The sequence below is a fragment of the Telopea speciosissima genome, chromosome 6 (assembly GCF_018873765.1).
Source record: "Telopea speciosissima isolate NSW1024214 ecotype Mountain lineage chromosome 6, Tspe_v1, whole genome shotgun sequence".
Classification (NCBI taxonomy): domain Eukaryota; kingdom Viridiplantae; phylum Streptophyta; class Magnoliopsida; order Proteales; family Proteaceae; genus Telopea; species Telopea speciosissima.
In genome coordinates, this window is record NC_057921.1 from 6,566,448 (window position 1) to 6,592,014 (window position 25,567).

General features: G+C 40.1%; 1 protein-coding gene across 1 annotated transcript in view; it reads left to right on the forward strand.

The window, feature by feature from the left end:
• The window catches only part of LOC122666172 (26S proteasome non-ATPase regulatory subunit 13 homolog B-like), a 112,857-nt gene that overhangs the window by 23,358 nt on the left and 63,932 nt on the right, over window positions 1–25,567 (forward strand). Inside the window, exon 2 of the mRNA XM_043862304.1 lies at window positions 10,777–11,223. Within this exon, the coding sequence (XP_043718239.1) occupies window positions 10,777–11,223 (447 nt within the window). The remainder of the gene's footprint in view (window positions 1–10,776; window positions 11,224–25,567) is intronic.

The window sequence follows — 25,567 nt, forward strand, 5'->3', positions numbered from 1 at the left end:
GAGGAGTCATCATCATGGTATTGTCCTCCTCCTCCCATTGAACTCCTCATTGTATCCTCAAGTTGTTCTCTTATTCTCTGCTTGTCAGCCTTCCTCTTCTTCTTTCCCCTCAAACTCTCACCAATTTCCCTAGCTACTTGCACAGGTACCATATGGCAACCTACAACATCTTTAGATCCTCCAGTCAGATGTTGTTTAAGTCTACTGGACCCACCTCCCAAAAACTGCATGTGACAATAGTTACATTGGGATTATCCCCATCAATTGGAGTGCCATGTAACCATGCAATGCCACCCCTATGTTGGCTGGTTAGCCTCTGTTCTCTCTATTCTCTCTGTTCTCTTTGCTCCCTCTACCCCCTCTGTTGACTACTTTCCCCTACCTTTTGCTTGCCCTTCACACGTTGTCTTTCACGATCCGCCATAATAATACTTGTTTACTGCAATGTAAGTAAAACAAATAATTAAAAACTTGTAGAGGCACTTCAATTGAGACTTTTAGAATACTAAAACAATTGTATAGCTATTTAATATTTTTTCCCTAACCCTTATATTTTTCTCATAATTAAAAACAATTTTTTATATATAATTTTAATATAAATATTGACCTAACACAACAAAACTGAAAATAATTAAACATAATATATATCTAATGCATTTCAAAACATGTAGAAATTACTTTCATATTTTTTCATGATTTTTCAAACCTAAAACTCATATTTTTCCTTATTTATTGCTGTTTTTTTATTTTTAAATATTTTTCTTAATTTTCGAATATAAAAATAATTATTTATGGGCAGAAAAATAAGTTCGGCACCGTGAAGCCGTAGATCGGCCATTGGTGTTTAACATATATTTAATTGATCTCCATCTAAGTTATATTACCCCTAATTTTTTCCTATTTTAGTTGTAGGAAAATCAATTTTTAAAACCAGAAAATAAAAAATAAAAAAGACATGTAAAAAAAATTTCGACACCGTGTGGTTGTGGATCGGCCTCCAGTGTCTAACATATATAAATTTCATCACCATCCAACAACTCTAGTACGTAGTAATTTCAAAACAATAATTTTAAAGGAAAATGATTGACCTTAAATAATGAAAAAAGGCTTGTAGGATGTGCTTAGATGAGCCTCCGATGTGTTTTCCGACAACAATCCGTCAACAAAGTGCTTGAACAATGCTTGGAGTTTTGGATTAGAGCTTGGAAGAGTGGAAGAAGAGGCAAAATGGTGGAATTTCTAAGCATTAGCAGGTCTCGATCGAAATATCGATCGAAACCTGCGAAATAAGTTAATATAGGCCCTGCTCACGTGACACTTTAAGTGAGATTTCAATATTTCGTCGATATCACGAGATATCGACGAAATATGGTATTTTTTCATTTCGGGTGGCTATCTCGTCTCGGACCACTTGAGATATACGAAATGTCCGAGATTTTGTACTATGGTCTTACTAAAGATCTGAATTGCAAAGTAATTTTTTTTTCGATTTATTGTTTTTTTCAGGAACTGGAAACGAGGCGAACGATTGGATGTGGTAAAGTGCATGGTGGATTGTACCTGTTTGATGATGGTCGTCTTCCTCCAACAACATTACCTTCTCAATTGTGACAGCCTTCCTCTTCTAAACTGCACCAATGGCATTTTAGATTAGGACACCCCCCTTAGGAACTTTATCCCATTTATTTCCAGCATTGGTTAAAAACTGTAATAAGGAAGAATTTTTTTTATGAGGCTTGTGTCTTGGCCAAATAGACACGTTCCATTTATCCTGTTTCTAATAAAAGATTCTTCCCCCCTTCATTTGGTTCATATTGATGTGTAGGGTCCTAGTCGCAAAGTTTCTATTTCTGGTCATCGTTGGTTTGTCTCCTTTATAGACTGTTACTCTAGAACCACTTGGGTCTACCTGCTGCAGAAAAAAAATGAGGTTTTTTCATGTTTTCAGCACTTTCATAAAATGGTTCAGACCAAGTTTAATGCCTCTCAAAATTTTGAGGAGTGACAATGGGATAGAATATATGGAAGATCAGTTCCAAAATTATCTTGCTCCCCAAAGGGATTATACATCAGACCAGTTGTGTTGATACTCCAGCCCAAAATGGTGTGGCTGAGAGAAAAAATCGCCATCTCTTGGAGGTGGCTAGAGCCCTTATGTTTGCTAGAAATGTCCCCTCTTCTTATTGAGGGGATGCTGTCCTCACTGTAGCCTACCTACTCGGGTCTTTGACTCCAAGTCCCCAACTGAACTGTTACATGGCAGCCTATTAATTTAGGAGGAACGACAGAAGAATGCGTTTCTCAATGGAAAACTTGATGAGGAGGTGTATATGGTTATTCCACTAGGGTTCTCTTGTGACAAAACCCAAGGCAAAGTGTGTAGATTGAAGCATGTACTTTATGGGCTGGAGCAGTCACCTCGAGCATGGTTTGGCAGTTTTTACAAGGCTATGATTTCTGTAGGCTACAAATAGAGTAATGCTGATTACATTCTTTTTATTAAAAGAGTTGGTGAAAAAATCACTGTTCTTATAGTCTACGTTGATAATATTGTGGTAACCGAAAATGATGGTGATGAAATCAGTTGTTTGAAGACTTTTTCTTGGACAAGAGTTTGAGATTAAGGATCTAGGAAAATTAAGGTACTTTCTTGGAATTGAAGTTGCTAGATCTTCTAAGGGCATCTTTCTCTCCTAAAAGAAGTATATCCTAGATTTGTTGGCAGAAACTGGTTTGTTAAGATGTCACCTACAAATACTTCCATGGATGCTAATGTTCGTCTTAAAGAAAAGGAGGGTAAACCTGTTGATAAAGGCCGGTACCAAAGGTTGGTAGGGAAGTTGATTTATCTCTCTCACACACGTCCAGACAGTACTAAAGCAGTGAGCATTGTGAGTCAGTTCATGCATGATCGCTACTCTTCCCATATGGAGGCTGTTCTTCGTTTCCTTCACTACTTGAACTCAGCTCCAGGGAAAAACATTCTCTTGTCTCCTAATGATCACCTACGGATAGAAGCATACACTGATGTTGATTGGGCTGGTTCTCCTGACCACAAGTCTATCTCTTGGTACTGTACTTTTGTAGGTGGCAATCTTATCACTTGGCATAGTAAGAAGCAGAATGTGGTAGCTCGTTCTAGTGCTGAAGTAGAGTTTCGTGTCATGGCAAAATGTATTTGTGAGTTACTATGCCTGAAGGGTTTATTACAAGACCTTGGTGTTCTTGTTCGTCTCCCTATGATGTTGTACTGTGACAACAAGGTTGCAATCAGCATTGCCCATAATCCAGTACAACATGATCGTACCAAGCATGTTGAGGTGGATAGGTATTTTATCAAGGAAAAGTTGGAGGAAGGATTGATTTGTATTCCATTTGTGAAGTCTGTTGATCAACTTGCTGATATTTCCACCAAGGGATTGTCTAGAAAGTTGTTTCATCCTGCTTTAGTCAAGTTGGGCATGTTTGACATTTATGCTCCAACTTGAGGGGGAGAGTTAAATAATGTACTCCAGAATACCGTGGGGTTATTCTGGTCTTTTGGGTTTTATTTTTATGTACTGCCGACTCTCTTAGTAGAGTTGGCTAGAGTAGGGACAATTCTGTCCTATTTTTGTAATTCCTTTTCTTATAAATAAAAGGGTTTGCTTGGTCGAATTGATCATTCAAGCATTCATTAAATTCTGTTTTGTTAACAGACCTAAAAGCAGAGTATCGTAGAGATTGTAAAAGATTTAGGATCTCAGAAGATCAAACCAAGAAGTCTTGCTGAAACCTGGATCGAGTGGAGAAGATATGGTCTTCAAACAGTGTTCAAATTATTAGTACCATCAAGAGGTTGGGTTGAAGGTATCATCACATAACAATATCAAAAAGAAAAACTTCCCAGAATATGATGCCGCAGCTTGAAAGAAGCAGAAACTTGAAGTCTTCAATCAGCAACCTTCATAATCACCAGTAGATAGAACAATATGCCCTAGTATATCCTTCCATCATCAAACTTAGGGCACAAGTTGATATTTAGGCAGCATTGCCTGGTGCAGCTAGGAACCGAGAAGGTTTCTTGAAACACCAATCAAAATATAAAATTGTAGGGGTTAATTACTGGTTTAGGTTTGCTCTGATACCATGTGAAAGTATTTGAACAATATAACCAGTAATTAGAAGAGAAGAGGAGAAGAGAATGGATGAAAATGGGGATTGGCTAGAGAAGGAAATTGATACCTAGCAGTCCCCCCCCCCCCCAACACTTTATTTATAGTTTTGAGATCGCATAAAGATGAGACCCCTTACAAAAGGAATCATAAACAATAGAAATAGAACTGAAATAATCAACTCACTAATCCTAGAACTACTAGGAAACCAAATCACTAACTCTCGAATAGAAGGAAACATCACCCCTATCGAGTAAACCTAATTGAAACCTAATTGACCTAAACTGTACCCCTCGGTTACCATAGTTTACAGGGTTGCTGATCATAAGGGACGGACAATGCTTAAACTGACTTCAATTTTTAAGCTCTCCCAACCCTGTGGTTCTTCTATTTTATGTTCTACTGCTGCAACTGAATTTCATTCTAACTCCACATCTAGCCTTGGATCCTTGTGGTTTCCTGAATGATTATTGGACTCATTGGTCTCTTCCTTCGACCCAAATTTTAAGCTAATCAGACTAGGATTTGATCTGGTTTGGAATCCCTGTTCATTGCTCAATTATGGTTGTGTTCTCCACCTCCCTGTGATCCTGTCTATTGAGGATTCTGATTCTGTTGCAAGGACTAAACTAGGATCCCATTACCCTTCCCAGAAATAGATGAAAAGATACCATCAGCAATCCTAACTTCATCTCTCCTAGACCAAATAGTGTAGGAGCATAGTTGTCACGGCATCATGGCGATCCAAGTCGGTGGAGGGGTGTCTGATCGATATATCGACACGTCGCCCGCCATGGCAACAATCATGTCGACCATGGCAGAATTGTAATTATATCCAAAGTTGAATGGCAAAGTTGAATGGCAAACTAGTAGATAAATCAAGATTTATAAGAGCAATGGCAGGATTGTAATTAAATCCAAAGTTGAATGGTAAAGTTGAATGGCAAACTAGTAGATAAATCAAGATTTATAAGAGCAATGGCAGAATTGTAATTAATCTGAAATTGTAAAGGAGTGGCAGAACTGTAATTTAATGTAGTTAAAGAGAAAACTGAATGGGTTAAACAGAATAATAGAGAATATAAGGGGTTTTATATAAATAATATAAGTTGTCCTTAACTTGCAATTTTAAAGGCTTAATGTCTTCTTCAACCTTGCAATAACGCAATAGAAAGAGAGGCAGAGAGGCGGTGAACTGGAGTAGTTCCAGCAGAGGAACTCCTTCTTATGAAGACGATTCTCCCTGCAATTTCTGGAACAAAATCGCAGCACCAAGGTCTGCCGATCCCAACGAGAAATAGCCCCAAAATTCTACTGGCAAACGAATGGTGAGATCTGAAATCAGATCTGGCGGATGTCTTAGTTGCATGTTACTAAACCAAGGCTAAAATAGGAGATTTAGGGAAGCAGGGAGTGGGTCTAAGGTTGGGGAGGAAACAAAAAATTAAAGAAGAAATCGAAGAGGGAAAGAGAGGCAGGAAGAAGAAATCGACGAGGGAAAGAGAGACAGGATGCCATGGCGTAGGTCGATTTGCACAGACCTCCAGCGCCAGGATGCCATGACGGCATGGCGCCGCCATGACAACTATGTGTAGGAGTCAAAACAATGGATGCACCAATCATATCATATAATCTATGGCACCCAAATCAAGGATCTAGAAAGTGGATGCAGTTGATGTAGAAGCATGTAAGGTAGAGGCTGAGGTACCTAACTGAGAAAATGATGAGACAACTGTAGTGGAGATACTTACTAACTTTGCCATAAAATGCTGAAGGGTAAAAGAGGTACCATCAGTGTGTGGCCCAGTGATGTAGATAAGTCACTTGGGGCTTATTTTAGTGAAAATAAGCTTTGGGTTGGGTCATTTATGTATTGGGGCTTTGATCCCATGGGTTTCCTTTGTAATTGGCCAATTTAATGAGCGTAAAATATGGGTAGAAAGTAGGAAAACGGGATTTACTTCATTAGTTTAGTTAGAGTGCTATTTTGAGTCTGTTTTCATTATTATTTCACTTTCCTAGTCAATTTAGGTTACCTTATTAGTTAATAAGGTTAGGCCTTTCCTTTTTAGTGTCCAAGTCTGTTTTTGAATCTTCTATATAAGTTTGGAAGGGAGGCCAACATTGTACACGAATTTGACTAATGAAATATTGCCTTGAGCCTTTGTGAAAATCCTGAGATAGGATGGGTGAGATGTCCAGGCTGAGATAGCCTTCCCCAACCCCATTCCATTGATCTTCATTCAAGCTCCAGTTCTGCTGTAGCCGATCTCTTGATGATACATACTCAGCTGCTGGAAATTCTCTGCAAGGGTCAAGAATAATTTCATATAACAAGTAAGTGCAGCATCCCCAACCCAAACCCCCCTTCTTCTAATCCTCTAAACTAAACCTAGCATCCCCTCCATCTCTGAACATCATTCCCATACCCAAATTCTGTCCAGACCAAACCAACCATCATAAACTGCCCAAACTTGGACCGAACCTTCCTTTCACCCTTAGGGAAACTCGATCCAAGCCCTTGCACTAAACTCCCATCCTAAACCCTAGATTCCCCCCTTTATTCCCTTTTCAAAAACCCAAAAAACCCTAAACCTAACCTGCTGTCCATTCAAGTTTACATAGCTAATTCCATCAAAACATCTCAAGTCCTTAATTGGAAGACTCCCCTACATCAACTTACCTAACCCTACCATCAAACCCTAACCCTAACTTTACACTTTCACTAATTTTAGCCTAATCTAACGACCTGTTCAGATCAGATCCTGGTTATTTGGCTTCTAGTTGGTCTCCTACCACTCTAGAACTACATTATTTGGTATTAGAGCTATGTACAAGTGACCAAATCACTCTTCAACAACGGGCTGATATGGTCAAAGGTTTAACTGTTGAGATGAAGTCGATGAAGCAACAAATAAATACAATATCTCAGCTGGGTAATGCAAAAAGATTCACTCCACAGTTAGATGATGGTCACTATGCAAAATTCTGCCCGCAAAAAGAGAAGGCAGACTTAGTGATCACAGCCATTGAATGTATTCCGGAGATGTTGGGGTGTGAATTACAGCTTGATGATGATTGGGCTGTTAATGCTGCCCTTGAAGGAGAAAAGTGTGAAGACACCTTGGATGATAACAATGACATCTATGAGATTAATGTTGGAGTTCCAGCAATTTCTGGCGTCATGGAAGAATCAGTCCTTGATGTTTTGAATGTTGAGGCACACATTGAAGAGTTTGAAGAAGAGAAGGTTGAAGACACAACTGTAGAAGACTCCATGGACATGACTGTCAATTTTGAAGTTGAGCACAGTTAGTAACAACTGTATTAGCTCTAGCTCCTCCTACTTCCACTTTGAGTACTACCAACCATTTTTCTAGGTGGACGACCATGAAGCACCCAACATGTCTCTTTGGTATCTCTAGCCTTGCCACAATCCTCACATTTGAGTTTATCCTTGTCATCCCACGACCAGCACCCCGTCCTCTTCCTCCATAACTAATGCATCATTGATAGACAAAGGCTAAAGCAGACTTCTCTAGGGAGGGATTTATCTTCATAGCATGTCGTCTTGTCTCGTCACTCTGTATATATTCACACACTTCACCTAAGGATGGAAGGGGGACTTCACCCAAAATCTGAACTCCAATTGGTTCATATTCCGAGGAGAATTATGATATGCTCCTTCTCAGACATTCTATAGACTTTGTCTTTATCCTTAAGATTGGATAATTAGAGGTCTCTATAAAGATCCTATTATTCCCATCGACTAATCATTGTGTTGTAGTATTCAGATTTTTTACCATATTTCATGGTGATAATTTTGGAGGTAATTTCTAAACCTTGGTTAAATCACCCATTTGATCAAATGTCCTGGCTACACACTGTTCCGTATTTCCTTTGCTGTTGATTTACGCATCAACCTCCTACCAATTTCTGGTTTCATATAAACAATCAATGATGCCATTACTGTGGAGTTTTCTGTCTCCCATTTCTAATATACTGGATCACTATGATTCTGAGCTTTGATTTCTCCAGATATATCTTTCCATGACTTCTCAAAGTTTACTTTATTTGGGAGAATATTGTGTAATCTTTTATTTTGTGTAGGATACGTAGGAAGAGTTTAGCAGGTTTTTGGTTATGAATATTAGTAGAGTTGTTTCCTTATTGGAGTCTTTTTCTTTTCTTATTTATATGCATGTATTCGAGGGGGATTATTAGAATGGAATGAAAATTTGAGTTTTGTTTTGGATTGTACCCTGCGTGGCCTGAGGCAGCCAATTGGCTATGGTGTTCTTCTTCTTCTTCTTCTTTTTCTCCCCCCTTTCCTCTAATGAGTCCTTCCTCCCTTCCCCACTTGTTCTTTCTCCTTCCTTTTGTTATTTCTTGTGTTCTAATTGTGCCCTGCTGGCCAACTGTACGTCTCTTCTCTTTTTCTTTCTCTCAAGTACGATATTTTCTTTCTTCTTCCTTTCTTCAGTTCTCTTCTTTCTCTTCTCTTCTGATTTTCCCCTATTTCCTGTTTGTTGTTCTTCAGTTTCCTTCTATCTATCTCTTGTTCTGTCTTGTCTCTTATTTCCTGCTCTGCTCTACCGGTACTTGCAGCCCACATGTGATGAATCGATCTCCCCCGATTCTGTCCTTCTCACAGGGATTATGGACTCAGGCTGCAGATATGTGATTCAAACCCCCAAGGCCTAGACCCAAAACCCCTTTTATCTAGAGAAACAAACCTCCAAACCAGGCTGGTTCAGAACTTACCGCCGGTGATACTTTCATGGATTTCATTCTGCTGTTTGGACTAATGATTTGAATTCATTAACATTAGATTCTCAGAGGGTACCCAGTTGCGATTTCATGCCTAAAACCTCAGCATGATTGGGTCTTGTGTGAGGAGTTCTCCTCTTCGAACCAGCTTCTTCTCCATCACTGGTTAAACCGTTATTTCTGTATTTCCCAAAATACCCCTCCTTTCTAATCCTTAATTCTAGTGATCTCTCTATTACATTCATGCCAAGATTACCCTCAATCATTAATTCTTAAACCCAATCTTGTTCCTCCTTATTCATAGACTTAAGTGCCTTTTAAGATTTTGTTATTTTACCAAATGGCACTCTCCTATGTGAAATTGTGAACTTCAGATAATTTACAGAACTGCCATCAACCTTATTGTTTGAGTTGTTTTACACTTGTGTGGACCTGTAGGCAATCTGAACCAGGGTTTTTGAACTGTCCTTCTCAGTTCAAGAGAGCCCTCTCTCAGATTTCAGAAACATCACAAAAATATTGAAAGGAACTTTTATATCTCTGTTTTTTTCAAAGGGAGATCACTCTAAACATGAAACTTATACTTGAATCATCACACCTCACCAAATGACCAAACAAATCTGATAGGTAGCAGAATCATACTTTCCTTGCGGCACAGCAGTGCGTCAATTTATAAGATACTGCGACAGTGCATGAACTTTCTGAACTGGCACATAGTCTTCTGAAATAAGACGCTAGGGTGACTTGAATGGTGCTGGTTTGATGCTCCAAACATCTCATTAAAAAAAAAACCAAAGGATGACTGAGGTGTTGGCCCTAGAATTTCGTTGATTAAATCTTTCCTGCTTCAATCACTTTAGCAGATCAATTTCTCACAACCTTATGGATTTCAAACAAAGATCCTTACATACTCTAATGACTTCTGGAACCCTCCTCTTCTGGGTTCCTCATTAGGAAGGTGAAAACAGTGGATCAAGTATCTGACTCTCAAACAAGCAACTTGGCTCTGATACCAAGTTAAGTTTTTTGGTAATCAGTGGGGAGTGACTGATATTAGTGAGAAATCAGATTGAGAACGAGAAGAGAAGATGGAAGACAGAGAAATGAAGACATGGAGGAGAGAAATAGGAAGACAGAAATGAAAGAAAGATGGGTGAATGCCTGACAGGGAAAAGATTGATTCCCTTCTCTAATATTATTAGTAACAAAATAAAAAGTTTTCCCCTGTATAAGTAACATATTATCCCCACATGTACAAATTAGATATACATTCCAAAATACCCTTACTTAGAAGTCCGACAATGCTCCACATTCAGGCAATCAGGAGGGAAGAAGTGGTACTAATTGTGAATCCCATCAAATGCTTTGACTGTCAACAATTGGTCAAATCCCACTCCTGTTCCATTTTTATCTTGAATATTCCAGCAACATGTATGGCTTGCAGGCTGACCAACTCCTTGTCCTTTAAGTTTGCATTTATTCTGGACTTTTCTATGACATACGCCTGATGAGAAGTGGTGTCATACCTCAGCATGTGAAAAGATGTGATAGAAATTGGAGTTTATCTTGTATCTGTGTGGTTAGGATCCATCTAATTCTCCTTGTTTGTCATGTATCAGTTAAAGTATTGCCTTGACCATACATCTTTAAGATATTATCATTTTGGACGCCTGTTTCTATTTCAGGAATTTATGGCTTTAATTCCATATTCTGGGTTTTATCCTTTCTTCTTGCATATGTTTCCTACCCTTCACAAATGTGCATTCTACATTCTATGTTCTCAGTTGCCTCCATGCTTAAATTGGAAGTCATACTAAAAGTTATTGCTGTTCCTTTGTAATTTTTCTTTCAGGCAGGTGATGCTTTAATACAGTTATATCATAATTTCATCACTGACTTTGAGACAAAGATCAATCTGCTCAAGCTTGCACATTTCGCTGTCATAGTTTCTCGGCAGTATGCAGAGAAAGAAGCTGCCATTGGTTATCTTGAAGGTGTGATTGAAAAGCTTCATGCTACTAGGGAGTTGCATATAGAGGATTCAATCCTTTATGTCAAGATGCAGATAGCTGCATTCAAGCTTGAGCAAGGAGATCAAAAAGAGTGCAAGAAACTCTTGGAAGATGGGAAGAGTACGCTTGATAGCATGACTGATATTGATCCATCTGTATATGCAAGCTATTATTGGGTTTCTTCACAGCACCACAAGTCTCGTCAAGAATTTGCGGAATTTTACAAAAGTGCTCTTCTTTATCTGGCATACACATCAGTGGAGTCACTGTCGGAATCATTCAAGCTGGTATTTTTTCCTTTACACAGAGTTGAGTAAACCAATGGTTGCAAATATTAGATGAAACTCATCTCTCGTCCCTTCTCCCTTAAAGAACAAATGTCAGCTGCCTGACAGCTGAATGCTTGAAGCTGCCTAAGTAACATATTTTGATGTGTTACGAAACCAAGGATCTGTCTAACCGGTACCAAGTAAAGAGAAGAGAGAGAGAGAGAGAGAGAGAGAGAGAGAGAGAGAGTAGTCTCTTCTCCCTTTGTCTTAGTTATAATAAAATCAAGTGAAAGTTACATTAGAAAAGGAAACTAACTCCTTGTCAGCCAAGGAGAGAAAATAGGAAGCTAATCTAATAAGGAAACAAGAGAATCTAATCTAGAGTAGGAAACATAGAAAAGAAATAGCAACTAGACTATGTAATCACGATAAGGACAAACCCCCTACTCGTGATATCGTAACATGATGAATTTAGTACTGCTGTGGTCCGCTAGTTTGATATCACCTCTAGAATTCAGAGGAAAAAATTATTTAGGTCATAGGTTTCTCCCCCCCCAAAAAAAAAAAAAAAAAAAAAAAGAACAAAAGGATAACCACCTTCAAAGATCAATAGACTTCTTGAACGATGGATGCTTAAAGTTTTAGGAGAAAAGATGAGATTTACAGTATATTCGTGAGCAATTGTCATGGTCCATGAGCAAATTTCCTACTGAGTTGATTAAACTGAAAGTTCAAGACTAATCCACATGTATCTATGGCAGGGAATGTTGAAAACATTTCATTTTCTGTGGTGCCACCCATTGGACTTCGAGAATACAAAAGAAATGTTTCCAAATACAGCTCAGGAATATCTGCAAAACCTTCACACACTAACCATTTTTGATATCCTTGAGATAATCCTTTTCTTGTACATCTTTCCATAGCTAAGGAAATTGATAAGTTACTTTATCTCAATCTTTGAAAGTAGCCTGTAATTTGAAGAGTCAAACTAATGATTGTACCCAAACAACTTCGACTCAACTAAAGTCTCAACTTATTCCAAACAACCCATATAAATATTCTAATAAAGAAAAAACCAAATTTGATTAAGGTCTAACAACGGTTCAGTGGGCTCATTGGCTTAAGAAGGGGTGGAAAACACTAGTAAATTGGGCGTATTTTATTGTATGCTGTAAGGATGCTTTTGGGTTTGGATTTTGTTATGTTGTACCATTTCCTCTTATCCCTAGTGAATGTTGTATCTTTCTGTTTCGTGTATATATATTTTTTGTTTTAATAAATTTCATGTATTGCCCAAAAAATAGTTATCAAGGCGCCTTGATTTTTTCCCTCCATGCCTAAGGGTTGTCTAGATGTCATGACAACTGACTGAATTAAAAAAAGAAAAGAAAAAGAGGGACCAAATTACCAAACTCAAATTCACAATCAAAATGGAACCCAAAAATGTGGAAATAGAATAAGGTTTTCCTTGATAACCCATAGTAGAACTGTACAAGAATCAAACTAAAGAAAAGCTTGTGATTAAACCCTGGCTTATTTCAGTTCTCGCATTGGTATGCACTTTAAGCTGGTCCCAGGTGGACTGTACAGCCACACAGACCATTGTTTGTTTTCTTGTACTGGGAGCCTCAGTTTGGTGACAGACTGTTACTGAGCCAATGAAATGGATAAACAGCACTAAAGAGTGGGGGGGGGGGGGAAGCAGCAGTTGGTATGAAGAAGTCCTCAAAGAGACCACTTGGCCAGATTATCTGCCAATGCAATGAGAAGTTCATATTCGATGCTTAGGCATGAGTTTCAGAAACCAGATAAGAGATTCTCCATGAACCATCAACCATTCTTCATGGTAATGAGTCACCCTAAACCAATAACTTATCAGATCCGGGTCTTTGTGTTCCTGAATTCATGTAGAAGAGCAAAAATCTCAGCGCTAGCCAAACTGGGGTCCAGCCAGGCCGAAACACCAGATCAACACCTTGAGCTTTCTTTAAAAAATATTCCAACCCCTTTGGGGGATTCGCAGGAGCATTACCAGTACAGTCCCATTTGGTTTAGTTCTTAGCAGGCAGGAATGGACACCTAATTATCATTGCAACAGAGGGGGAAGAAACAAGTTTGCTATGATTTGCTTATCCTAGAGCATAATACAATGCTTATACTATTCCTAGCGCATATTATAGTGGATCATCTCATCTATGGGTAAGATTTGGATGATCCACACTGAAGTTTCTGATTGTCAGTGGAGTTGCTGATCCATAATGGATTAGAACCTGCTGAGACCATTCCAAAAACCTGATCAGGACAAGGTTCTAAATTACAAATTTTTGTGGGTTTTCTATTTTCTACTCAACCGAAACTGAAATGTTTCAGCGAAATGGACGAAATCCTACTAAAATTTGATCCTTTTCGGTGGAACTTTTTGAAATGGCCATTTTGGTGGCCAGGACTTGGAAAGTTTCTGATGGGGGACTGGAAAGGAGAAAAGAGAATCCAGAAAGAAATCACAATTGCAGGGGGGGGGGGAAGAGGAGAAACCGTGAGAAGAAGAAGCAGTAGAAGGAGAAGAGGGGTGGGGGGAGAGATGAGTGCACGCGCACACAGCCACAAACTCAATTCATTCTTCATTCAATGCTGTTCATCGTCATTCATGCATTGTCTTCCTTGTCAAAATACAGACTTTTAAAACTCAAAATGAAAAAAAGAAGAAAATAACTCCCTAACAACTACTTTTCCAGCAATAACTACCCCCTAATAACTACTACTGTAATAGCTCCCTAATAACTCTAAAAAAATAAAAGATAAAACATAAATAAACTAAATGCAGGGCAGGTAGGGCTTGGGCTTGAGATAGTATCCCTTGGAGTATCTAATTGGGCCTGGGCTAGGGCTAGCAGGAGCAGCCCCAAATGTCCTGCATCAACTCTCCCTTGCTTTAAAAAAAACTCGATCTTGAGTTTGGATAAACCTGGGAACCAGTCCATGTGCTGCCCATCTATGCTGTTCAAAAGCTCCGATAATTCACGAGAGGATGGGATGAAACCGTATGTCCTCCTCTGAATGATGTTGAGTGGAATGTCGAAGTCATACTGAATGTAGTCCTAGATAGGTAGGAGACCTACTAGGAGCCAGTTCAACCAGGATCTAATCTGAACAGGTCATCCGAATAGGTGAAACTTGAGTTTTAGGTCAAAATTAATGTTAAAGTTAGGTTTAGGTTAGGGTTGTCTTATATAGTAATGATGGGCAGATGTAGGGAAGTCTAATGGTATAGGTTTTAGGATGTTTGAGTGAATGGAAGTAGGAGGTGAGTTGGGCAGCAAGATAAGGTTATTTGAGACAATTCCTAATGGAGGTAGGAGAAGGGGATTCTAGGGTTTAGGGTGGTGGGGGTCTGATGAAACTTGGATCAAGTGTCAATAATGATGTAAGGGATGTATGCTGAAAGTTTGGTTTGAAACTGATAGACAGATTTGAAGTTATGGAGGAATCCTAGTTAGGGTAGGAGTGAGGGTATTATGGTAAATAAGGTATTGGAACTAGGGTTAAGGGATATGATTAGGTTACTAATTTCAGAATTAACATGTCATGAAATCAACTACTTATTTTGAGCATGAAATCAGAATCGAGTATGGTTGAAGGTCTGAAACTGTGCTTTAATGGAGGTAGGGGCAGAATGGGAAATATGAGAATATATTAAAATCAGGCCACAGGAATTAGGTCAAATTTGAATCACTTCCCAAATTAGGGTTACTAGAGGTATGGTGAAAATCTGAGTTCAATCGGATGGCTGGTTTGGTAGATCTCAAAAATCACCTTGTATGTGACCTTCTGGAAGGAAGAAGAATAGTTGCAGAACTTCTTACTTGTTGTAGGTTTAATGGAGGGGGATGGAAGGCTGGTTTAATGATCTGAATGGGATTGATGGAAAGAGGGTAGGTCTCGGTTAGAGGGTAAGAAATAGAAGGTGTAAACAGAAACTTTATATCAAACTTACTAGTTTGAAAAACTCAAAGGCAGCAGCTTGAAAATTGAAGAAACCTCCCGATCTTCTCGATGCAAGGAGTTGCTGGAGTCCACCCACCTTATCCACCTTGAGATCCACAAGGATATACACTCACAAAGAGCAGCAGCAATGGCAACAAGCATAAAGCTAATCTTTATTAATCAAATTCGTCTTCAATGCTAGCCTCGCTTACAAACTTATATAGAAGACTCAAAAATATACTTAGACACTAAAAAGGAAAGGCCTAACCCTATCCCTAACCTATTAGGTAACTTAAACTGACTAGGAAACTGAAATAGACTCAAAATAGAGTCCTAATCCAGCCTAACTAAACAACTAAAAGAAAAACTAATAAAATCACTTAAATTGAACCACTGGTTCAAACTAGCTTTGGACCGGTTCAATTTAAAACATTAAAAATATGAAAATAAACTAAGTATAGGGCTAATTCCGTATGCAACCTATTTTCCCATATTTGAGGCCCAGTAAAGTGGTCTATTACATAGAAAACCCATGGGATCAATGGCCCAACATGTATATAATCCAACCCTAGACTTATTCCTAATAAAAGAAGCCCAATTTGGCGATAAATCTGCATCACATACTGTTAGATATATGGCCAGAATACCGTAGGGGTATTCTGGTCCTTTTCTCTTATGTTTCTCTTATGTTTATTCTTTCTTTTCCTTTGTTTTGTCCATGTACTTATGTTTTAGTATTATAAATAAAGGGCTTCAGGAATCACATTGATTCACTTAAGCATTAATCTCTCATGTGTTTTCTTAACATGGCATCAGAGACACGATTTCTGTGACCTGGTTTTCAAAAACTCCCTCCCTCCCATCGTTATTTCTTCTCTTTCCCTTCTCTCGATTTTTTTTTCTCCCCCTTCTCCTTGCTTGTTCTCCCTCTCTAAGGGCAGCACTGCAGAGGTGATCCCATGATCTAGTTGCTGCCCTATTCCCACCTCTTTTTTCTCTTTTCCATGACCTAATAATACTGCTCGATGGCTGCTGCTGGTTCTCTCTTGCGTGAATTGGAGTTTCCAAGTTTTTGAAGATCAGGCCCTACTATTTGTTGGGACTGTTTCTCCCTATATTGGAGCACTTCTGCGACACTAACCTGCTACTATACAGCCTCATACAGGAACTGAAGACCCCTTCTCCCATTCGATCACTTCCTTTCAGGGTTTTCTTCCAACAAAACCCTGTGCTTTATCGATATTGGGATTAGGGCTGCTTGCGGCTACTGCTTCTTCTGGATTTTTTCTTCTTCAACAGGGCTATTCTCTGCAGGCTTTTGGACAGCTTCACAAAGGCTACATCTGCAGCAAAGTTTTTGGGCTTCCCTCCCCACATCGATTCTCTTTTTTTTGGGTTTTTTTCCAAAAACCCTAACACCATCGATCTTGGGGGGGCTCCTCTATTGCTGCTGCCTTTTTTTTGGAGGTGTGTTTCCCATCCCAGAGGGGCACTCGGCTCTGCTCTTAGCCCTTGCCTTGGCAATTTTTTGGGACTTCTCTACCCAACAGCCCTTTTCGGCACTATGGGTGACTCTACTACTACTTCGACTGCCAACTCTGATCAGGTTAGTCATGATAAGTCAGATTATCGTGATCTCCATCCTAATCCTATCAAGTTCGATGGTAGCAACTATCTATTGTGGTCTAGATCTGCTTCTTTTGCTATTGCTGGCCGTGGCCTCACTGGCTATATTGATGGCTCTATGCCTATGCCGACGGCTCCTGGTGCTGCCCTGACTAGATGGCTTTCCAACAATGGTCTTCTTATGTCCTATTTGGTTGGCTCTATGAATTCAGACCTTGCACAAGGATTTCTCCTCCTTGATACAGCTTCTCAGATTTGGTCTACCTGTAAGGAGACATATGGGCAGCTTGGTAATGATGCTCAGGTTTATGAACTTCGCTAGAAAGTCCTGCATACTACTCAAGGGGAATTAACTGTCTCTAAGTATTATGCCACTCTCCGCAGCCTTTGGCAGCAATTGGACCATTTTTCGGATTATCACCCTGACTCACCTGCCAATATAGCTGCAGATAAGAAACATGTTGACAAGATCAGGGTTTATGACTTCTTGGCAGGGTTGAATGTTGAGTATGACCAGATTCGTGTTCAGGTGTTGGGCCATTCTCCTTTTCCCACACTTGAGCAGTCTTATGCCCTGGTCTTTTCAGAGGAAAACCGCCGGGCTGCTATGTTACATCCTCCTGTTTCTGACAGATCGGCTCTTCAGACTGCTGCCACAGCTCTTGCTGCCCCTGTTGGTCCTTTATCTGTTGGTGGTTCTACTCTAGGCTCTGTTACTCGTGACCATTGTCACAGGCCTTATCACACCAAGGACAAGTGTTGGAAGCTTCATGGGAAACCAGCTGACTTTGAAGCCAAGCGCTCTGCCAAGAAGAAACCGAAAGGCAGGGCAAATCAATCTGAATCTGTTCCTACAGTTCCAGCTATAGACATTGGTCTATTCCAGGACGATCTACAGGCCTTCCTACGTGTGCTAAGGTCTTCCGCTGCTGTTGCCTCTACTACTTCCGCTGCTACTGCTCATTCCTCTGCTCCTTCAGGTTCAAATTTTGCCCGGTCAGGTATCCCGTTTGGTGGTCATTGTGCTTCTGTGGCTTCTCATCCCTGGATCATTGATTTCGGGGCTACAGATCACATGACTGGTTCATCTAGCTTATTTCATAGATATTCTCCCACTTCTAGGAAAGACAAGGTCAAAGTGGCTGATGGTTCCCTTTCCTCTATTTCTGGAAAAGGAATCATCAACTGCACTTCCGCCCTTCCTTTGTCTTCTGTTTTACATATTCTTAATTTTACTACTAACGTGCTTTCCATTAGTAGTATTACTCGTGATCTTAATTGCAAGGTAGCTTTTTTCCCTTCCCATTGTATTTTTCAGGATCTGGCATCTTGGAAGACGATTGGATTGGGTAAAGTACACGGTGGTTTGTATCTGCTTGATGATGGCCGTCTCTCTCCACCAGTACCTTCTCCACTACATCAGTTGTCCTTGGTCTTTTCTGAACTTTACCAATGGCACTCTAGATTAGGTCACCCTCCATTAGGAATTTTAGCCCATTTATTTCCATCTTTGGTCACCAAATGTAATAAGGATAATTTTTTTTGTGAGGCTTGTGTTCTGGCCAAACAGACACGTACATCTTATTCTTTATCCAATAAAAGGAGTTCTTCTTGTTTTCATTTGGTGCATTCTGATGTTTGGGGACTTAGTCGTAAACCCTCTATTTCTGGACATCGTTGGTTTGTCTCATTTATTGATTGTCATTCTCGAAATACTTGGATTTATCTTCTTCACACTAAAAATCAGGTTTTTTCTTGCTTTCAACATTTTCATAAAATGATCCAAACCCAGTTCCAGGCCACTCTCAAGGATTTACGGAGTGATAATGGAACTGAGTATAAGGAATCCCAATTTCAAAAGTACCTTGCTGATAATGGGAATATACATCAGACTAGTTGTGTTGATACCCCGGCCCAAAATGGTGTGGCTGAACGAAAGAATCGCCACTTATTGGAAGTGGCAAGAGCACTAATGTTTGCTCGACATGTTCCATCCCAATATTGGAACGATGCTGTTCTCACTGCAGCTTACCTTATTAATAGGTTACCTTCACGGGTTCTGGATTCCCGTAGCCCATCTGAGGTTTTACTTGGAGATTCCTCCTTTGTGGTGCCTCCAAAGGTGTTTGGCTGTGTCTGTTATGCTAGGGATACTAAGTCCCCTGGGAAACTTGAACCCCGTGGGTTACGGTGTATTTTTTTGGGTTATTCTCTAACCCAGAAATGTTACAAGTGTTACCACCCTCCTTCTCGTCGTACTATGGTCAGTATGGATGTGGTTTTTCATGAGACCCTTTCCTATTATTCTTCCCCACTTCTTCAGGGGGAGAGTTCTAGTGATGATGTGGTTCATACTCTTGGGTTTCTCCTTTACTTCATCACCTATAGTTACTGACCAACCCTCCCCGGCTCCTGTTCAGCCTCCAGTGGCTGCTGTTCAGCCTCCCGTGGCTGCTGTTCAGCCTCCCGTGGCTGCTGTCCAGCCTCCCGCGGCTGCTGTCCCTTCACTTGAGGGGAATCCAATACAGGGGGAGATCATGGAAACAAGTGGTGGTAATATTCCTATTCAGGGGGAGCTGACTCCAGTACAGAGGACCATTCGTAACTTTCAGAGGACCATTGACAATTCCGCCATTCTCACTTATAACCGAAGATGTTCTAACAGAGGGCAGAATCAGTCCACTACAGCACTGATACCCATCCAGTTGCCGACTCAGGATCTGGATCCTCCTCCTGGTGAGCCTTCCTCTTCTGATCTACCCATTGCTCATCGCAAAGGTACCAGGACCTGCACTTTACATCCCATTTCCCGTTTTGTTTCTTATAGTTTTGTTTCTCCTTCTTTTCGTACTTTTGTTCCCTCCCTTTCTTCTGTTTCCATTCCTAAACATTGGCAGGAAGCATCTACAGATGGGAAGTGGAAGGCAGCAATGTTGGAAGAAATGAGAGCATTGAACAAAAACAATACGTGGGATCATGTAGCTCTTCCTCCAGGAAAAAAACCAGTGGGTTGTAAATGGGTGTTTGTGGTCAAGCAGAAGACAGATGGTACAGTGGATCGGTTCAAGGTACGTTTAGTTGCTAAAGGCTTCACTCAGACATATGGCATTGACTACCAGGAGACCTTCGCACCAGTAGCAAAACTCAATACGGTAAGGGTATTGCTATCTTGTGCCGTGAACCTTGGATGGGATCTTCAGCAGTTGGATGTGAAGAATGCCTTCCTCCATGGTGAACTAAAGGAAGAAGTATATATGGACATCCCTCCAGGTTTTTCAAGTCCTGCTACCAAGGGTAAGGTGTGTCAACTAAAGCGTGCACTCTAAGGCTTGAATCAGTCACCTAGAGCTTGGTTCGGTAGGTTTCACAAGGCTATGCTTTCAGTGGGCTACCAGCAAAGCAATGCTGATCATACCTTGTTCATCAAACGTGTGGGTGATAGGGTTACTCTCCTCATAGTCTATGTTGATGATATTGTCGTGATCGGCAATGATGGTGATGAGATCAAAAAGTTGAAGCTGTTTCTTGGCCGTGAGTTTGAAATTAAGGATCTGGGGACTCTGAAATATTTTTTAGGGATAGAGGTTGCTCGCTCTTCAAAGGGCATATTTCTGTCTCAAAGAAAGTATGTCCTGGATCTACTGTCTCAAACGGGGCTGCTAGGGTGTAATCCTTCGGACACTCCCATAGAAGCTACGTCAAGACTCAAGAAGAAAGAAGGCACACCAGTTGACAAAGGTCGTTATCAACGGTTGGTGGGCAAACTTATCTACCTGTCTCACACTCGACCCGACAATGCTATTGCAGTTAGTATGGTCAGCCAGTTTATGCATGACCCTTATTCTTCTCATATGGAGGTAGTTCTTCGCATCTTACGATACTTGAAGTCTGCTCCCGGACAAGGGATACTTTTATCTCCCAATGGTTATCTGAAGGTTGAGGCATACACTGATGTAGATTGGGCTGGTTCAAGTGATAGGAAATCCATCTCTGGATATTGCTCTTTTGTAGGTGGGAACCTTGTCACTTGGCGTAGTAAAAAACAGAATGTGGTGGCACGGTCCAGTGCTGAGGCTGAATTCCGTGCGATGGCTCATGGTATATGTGAATTGTTGTGGCTTATAAGGGGCTGTTGCAAGATATTGTGATTGCTGTCCAACTTCCAATGATGTTATATTGTGACAATAAGGCTGCTATAAGCATCGCTCGTAATCCTGTCCAACATGACCGTACTAAACATGTGGAGGTGGACAGACATTTCATCAAGGAGAAACTTGAAGCTGGACTAATCTGTGTTCCCTATGTGAAGTCTACTGATCAGCTGGCTGATGTGTTCACACAGGGGCTGAGTGGCAAAGTGTTTCATCCTATTCTAGCCTAGTTGGGCATGTGTGACATTTTTGCACCAACTTGAGGGGGAGTGTTAGATATATAGCCAGAATACCCCTGGTCCTTTTCTCTTATGTTTCTCTTATGTTTATTCTTTCTTTTCCTTTGTTTTGTCCATGTACTTATGTTTTAGTATTATAAATAAAGGGCTTAAGGAATCACATTGATTCACTTCAGCATTAATCTCTCATGTGTTTTCTTAACACATACGCCATTACTGTTGTAGCATCTCCAGTGTTGTTTGTCATTCCAACTTGGGATAACATGGAACAATTAGTTGCAATCGTGTGGGTAAAGGGGTTCAATGGATGTTATGGTAAAGAGGATAAGGTAGTTGTATAGGGGTATTTTGGAGTTTTGGCCTTGGGGCTTGGGTTTCCAGAACAGGGAAGGGAACAAGATAAGAGAAGTTAGATAGGAGAAGAAAGATAAGAGGAGGGGAAGAGAGACTGAAAGGGAGAAGAATCCGAGAGAGAGAGAGAGAGAGAGAGAGAGGGAGAGATCTCGCAAGAGAATGGGGAGGAAAGCTTCAGGCATGCAGGAAAAGAAGAAGAGAAAGAGATTCACTCCGGTTGGGCTTTGACCAAATGATGGGGGACTGGAAAGGAGAAAAGAGAATCCAGAAAGAAATCACAATTGCGGGGGGTGGGGGAAGAGGAGAAATCGTAAGAAGAAGAAGTAGTAGTAGAAGAAGAAGAAGAAGAAGAAGAAGCAGAAAGGGGGGGGGGGGAGAGAAGAGTGCACACTCACACAACCACAAAGTCAATTCATTCTTCCTTCATTCAATTCTGTTCATCATTCATTCATTGTCTTCCTCGTCGAAATACAGTCTTTTAAAACTCAATAAAAAAATAGAAGAAAATAACTCCCTAACAACTACTTTTCCAGCAATAACTACCCCCTAATAACTACTTCTACAGCAATAACTCCCTAATAACTATAAAAAAAAAAGATATAATATAAATAAACTAAATGCAGGGCTGGTAGGGCTTGGGCCTGAGATGGTATCCCTTGGAGTATCTAATTGGGCCTGGGCTAGGGCTAGTGGGAGCAGCCCCCAAATTTCCTGCATCAGTTTCCCTGAAATTTCAGGGATTTCATATTCAAGCATGTTTATACATGTAGACTAGGGGAAAAAAACCCAAAGTGGATAGTTTGGCTTTAGACACTATGACATATGATGGCTATGTCATCCTCTGTCTGAAGAATCTCTCAACGTTCATCACAATAACCCTATAATGGGAAATTTAAAATTTGGGAATATTTGGCTAAATGATGTTTCAATTCCCCACCCAAATGTTGAAGTGGATGCTTCACAATTTACCACTAAGCCTGCATTCAGCTTAAAAATGAAGGATTTTGCCAAAAAATTGAGGTTTTCTAGCAGTTTCTGGTGGAGGGTTGAAAGAACAACCTCCTAGACAAGATCCCATAACAACCCAACTCAGATAGATAACCCATAATTTGATTGAAAACTAAAACCTCTCAGATTAACACCAAACTTTACGAAACAATAGCCAATAGGAAGAATGAGAACACTTCAAAAGAGAGAATCAATCCGATGGGTAATTTGAGAGCAATTAGAAAAGCAGAGATCACTACTGTCTGAGATCCAGGAAATAGTAAAACTCAAATTAAATAAAATCCAACCAATGGAATGGTCTGAAATTTGGACCAGACCTCAGTTTTAATGCTCTAATGCAATCCCCAATATATGATAGAAATCAGATGGTGGAATCAAAGTTACATTTGAAAACTCAAATTCTGGAATAGAGAAAAGTCAGAAGTCAGAGAATTTTAAGTAGCATAAGATTCGAGGCTCCGAATGGGACCAAATCTAGATCAAGTTTGGGTCCGAGGGTCCTCTTGATAACCCCCCAAAGATTCGACTAATCAGAAGATCAGAGCCACCTGTGGTTAGGATCTCTGTGGCTGAAATTACAACAACAAATGTAGCCTTATCCCAACTGAATGGGGTCGGCTACATGGATCCTTTTCAGAGAGTTGTTAAAAAAGAGTGAAATAAGAAAAGAAAAGAAAAGAAAGTAAGAGGAAAGAGGAACAGCCCAAGAAGTCAGGAAAATCTCAGCTAGATGGGGTCGGCAACATGGATCCTGGCCCTCCAATAGGCTCTATCCGAAGTCATACCCCAAGACCCAGATTACTCATGTCATTCCTTTCAACCTCTCCTATGGTCATTTAAGGCTTGCCCCTAGCTCTTCTAGCTCCTTCAATCGGGATTAGATTACTCCCCCGCACTGAGGCATCCTCAGGCCGCCACTGAACATGACCATACCATCTCAAACGACATTCTCGAAGCTTGTCATTGATCAGGGCAACTCCCAAATCAGCTCTTATATGATCATTCCATACTTTATCCTTCCTAGTTTTTCCACACATCCATCTTAACATCCTCATCTCTGCTACACATAGCTTCTCTATATGACACTTTTTAACTGCCCAACACTCCACCCCGGTCGAACAACAGTCCTATAAAACGTCGGTCACACAGTACTCCGGTCGCGCTTCTCCACTTTAACCATCCTACTTTAGTTCTCTGTGAAACATCATCATCTATGTCACCTTCCTTGTTTATGATTGACCCCAGATATCTAAAATAGTCACTTTGCGTTATCTCTTTCTTCTCAATTTTCACCAGGTCATTTTCCATCGTAGTGTGACTAAAGTTACACCTCATATACTCCGTCTTTGATCTGCTAATTTTGAAGCCTCTTGTTTCTAGGGTTGATCTCCACAACTCTAAATTAGCATTTATCCCTACTTTTATCTCATCCACCAAAACGATATCATCTGCAAAGAGCATACACCACGGGATCTTGTTTTGGATGCTCTTGGTTAATTCATCTATGATAAGCGCAAACAGATAAGGGCTTAGGGCTGATCCCTGATGTAATCCAATCGTAATTGGGAATTCTTTGCCCTGGCCTTCGACAGATCTCACACTAGTCACCACGCCCTCATACATATCTTTAATAACATCTATATACTTACAGGACACCCCTCTCTTCACAAGGACTTGTTGGATTAAGTCTCTAGGGACTCTGTCATAGGCTTTTTTAAGGTCAATAAAGGCCAAATGGAGATCCTTCTTGCTAGCTCTACATCTTTCCATGAGCCTCCTCAAAAGGTAAATAGCTTCTTTTGTGGATCTTCCTGGCATAAAACCAAATTGGTTTATCGAGATATGAGTCTCTCTTCTCAGACGGACTTCAATAACTTTCTCCCATAATTTCATAGTATGACGCATTAGTTGTATGCTTCTATAGTTATTGCAGCTCTGAATATCACCTTTATTTTTGTAGATCGGGACTACAATGCTTCTCCTCCATTCATCTGGCATTTTCCTTGTGTTCATAATCTTGTTAAACAGCTTGGTTAACCAATAAACCCCACATACACCAAGGGCCTTCCACACTTCTATTGGAATCTCATATGGTCCCGGAGTCTGGCCTACTTTCATCTTTCTTAAAGCTTCTTTAACTTCTCCCACACCAATCTTTCGTACATATCTATGATTTATAGTGTCTTAATGGATAATAAAATCATCTGGGCCATAATGATTTGAATTATCTCCATTTAGTAGTTCTCAAATGTACTCATCCCATCTCCTCACAATGTCCTCGTCGCTTTCCACCACTCTTCCATCCTCACCTTTGATACATCTCACATGGTCAAAATCTCCACTCTTCCTTTCTCTCGTTTTAGCTATCTTATAGATAGCTTTCTTCCCTTCCTTTGTGTTTAGGTTAACATAGAGATCTTCATATTTCTTCGCCCTAGCCATCTACATAATCTTCTTAGCCTTGTTTCTGGCCTCGCTATATCTCTTTTTATCTTCTGTATCTTGTGACCGTTGCCATGTCTTAAAACACTCTTTCTTGGTCTTGATGGCTGCTTGGACTTCCACATCCCACCACCAAGTCTCCCTAGGGGCCTGACGACTACCCTTCGCTTCTCTTAGAACTTCTTTGGCAACCCTCTTAATACAAGTCATCATCTCCTTCCACAGTCGTTCTTTATGTCCTAAATGTTCACATATTTTCTAATCGATGTCGACAAGTCGCCCGCCATGGCGACCATGTTTTATTTTTTATTTTCCGTATTTTTAATATCATTTAGTATGCTATAATATATATCCTATAACATAAAAAATCAACATGAAAGTGTACTATTATGGTTTAGTTCATGAAAGTGTAATATCCATTAGTGTATATGAAATCATGGATTAGCCTATCAAATATAAAATACTTTGATTTTAACACTAACATGATAATAAAGTTGAAAAATCAAATGATAGGCTAACCTGTTTACTGAAGGTTGATAGCAATAGTCTTTTTTCATC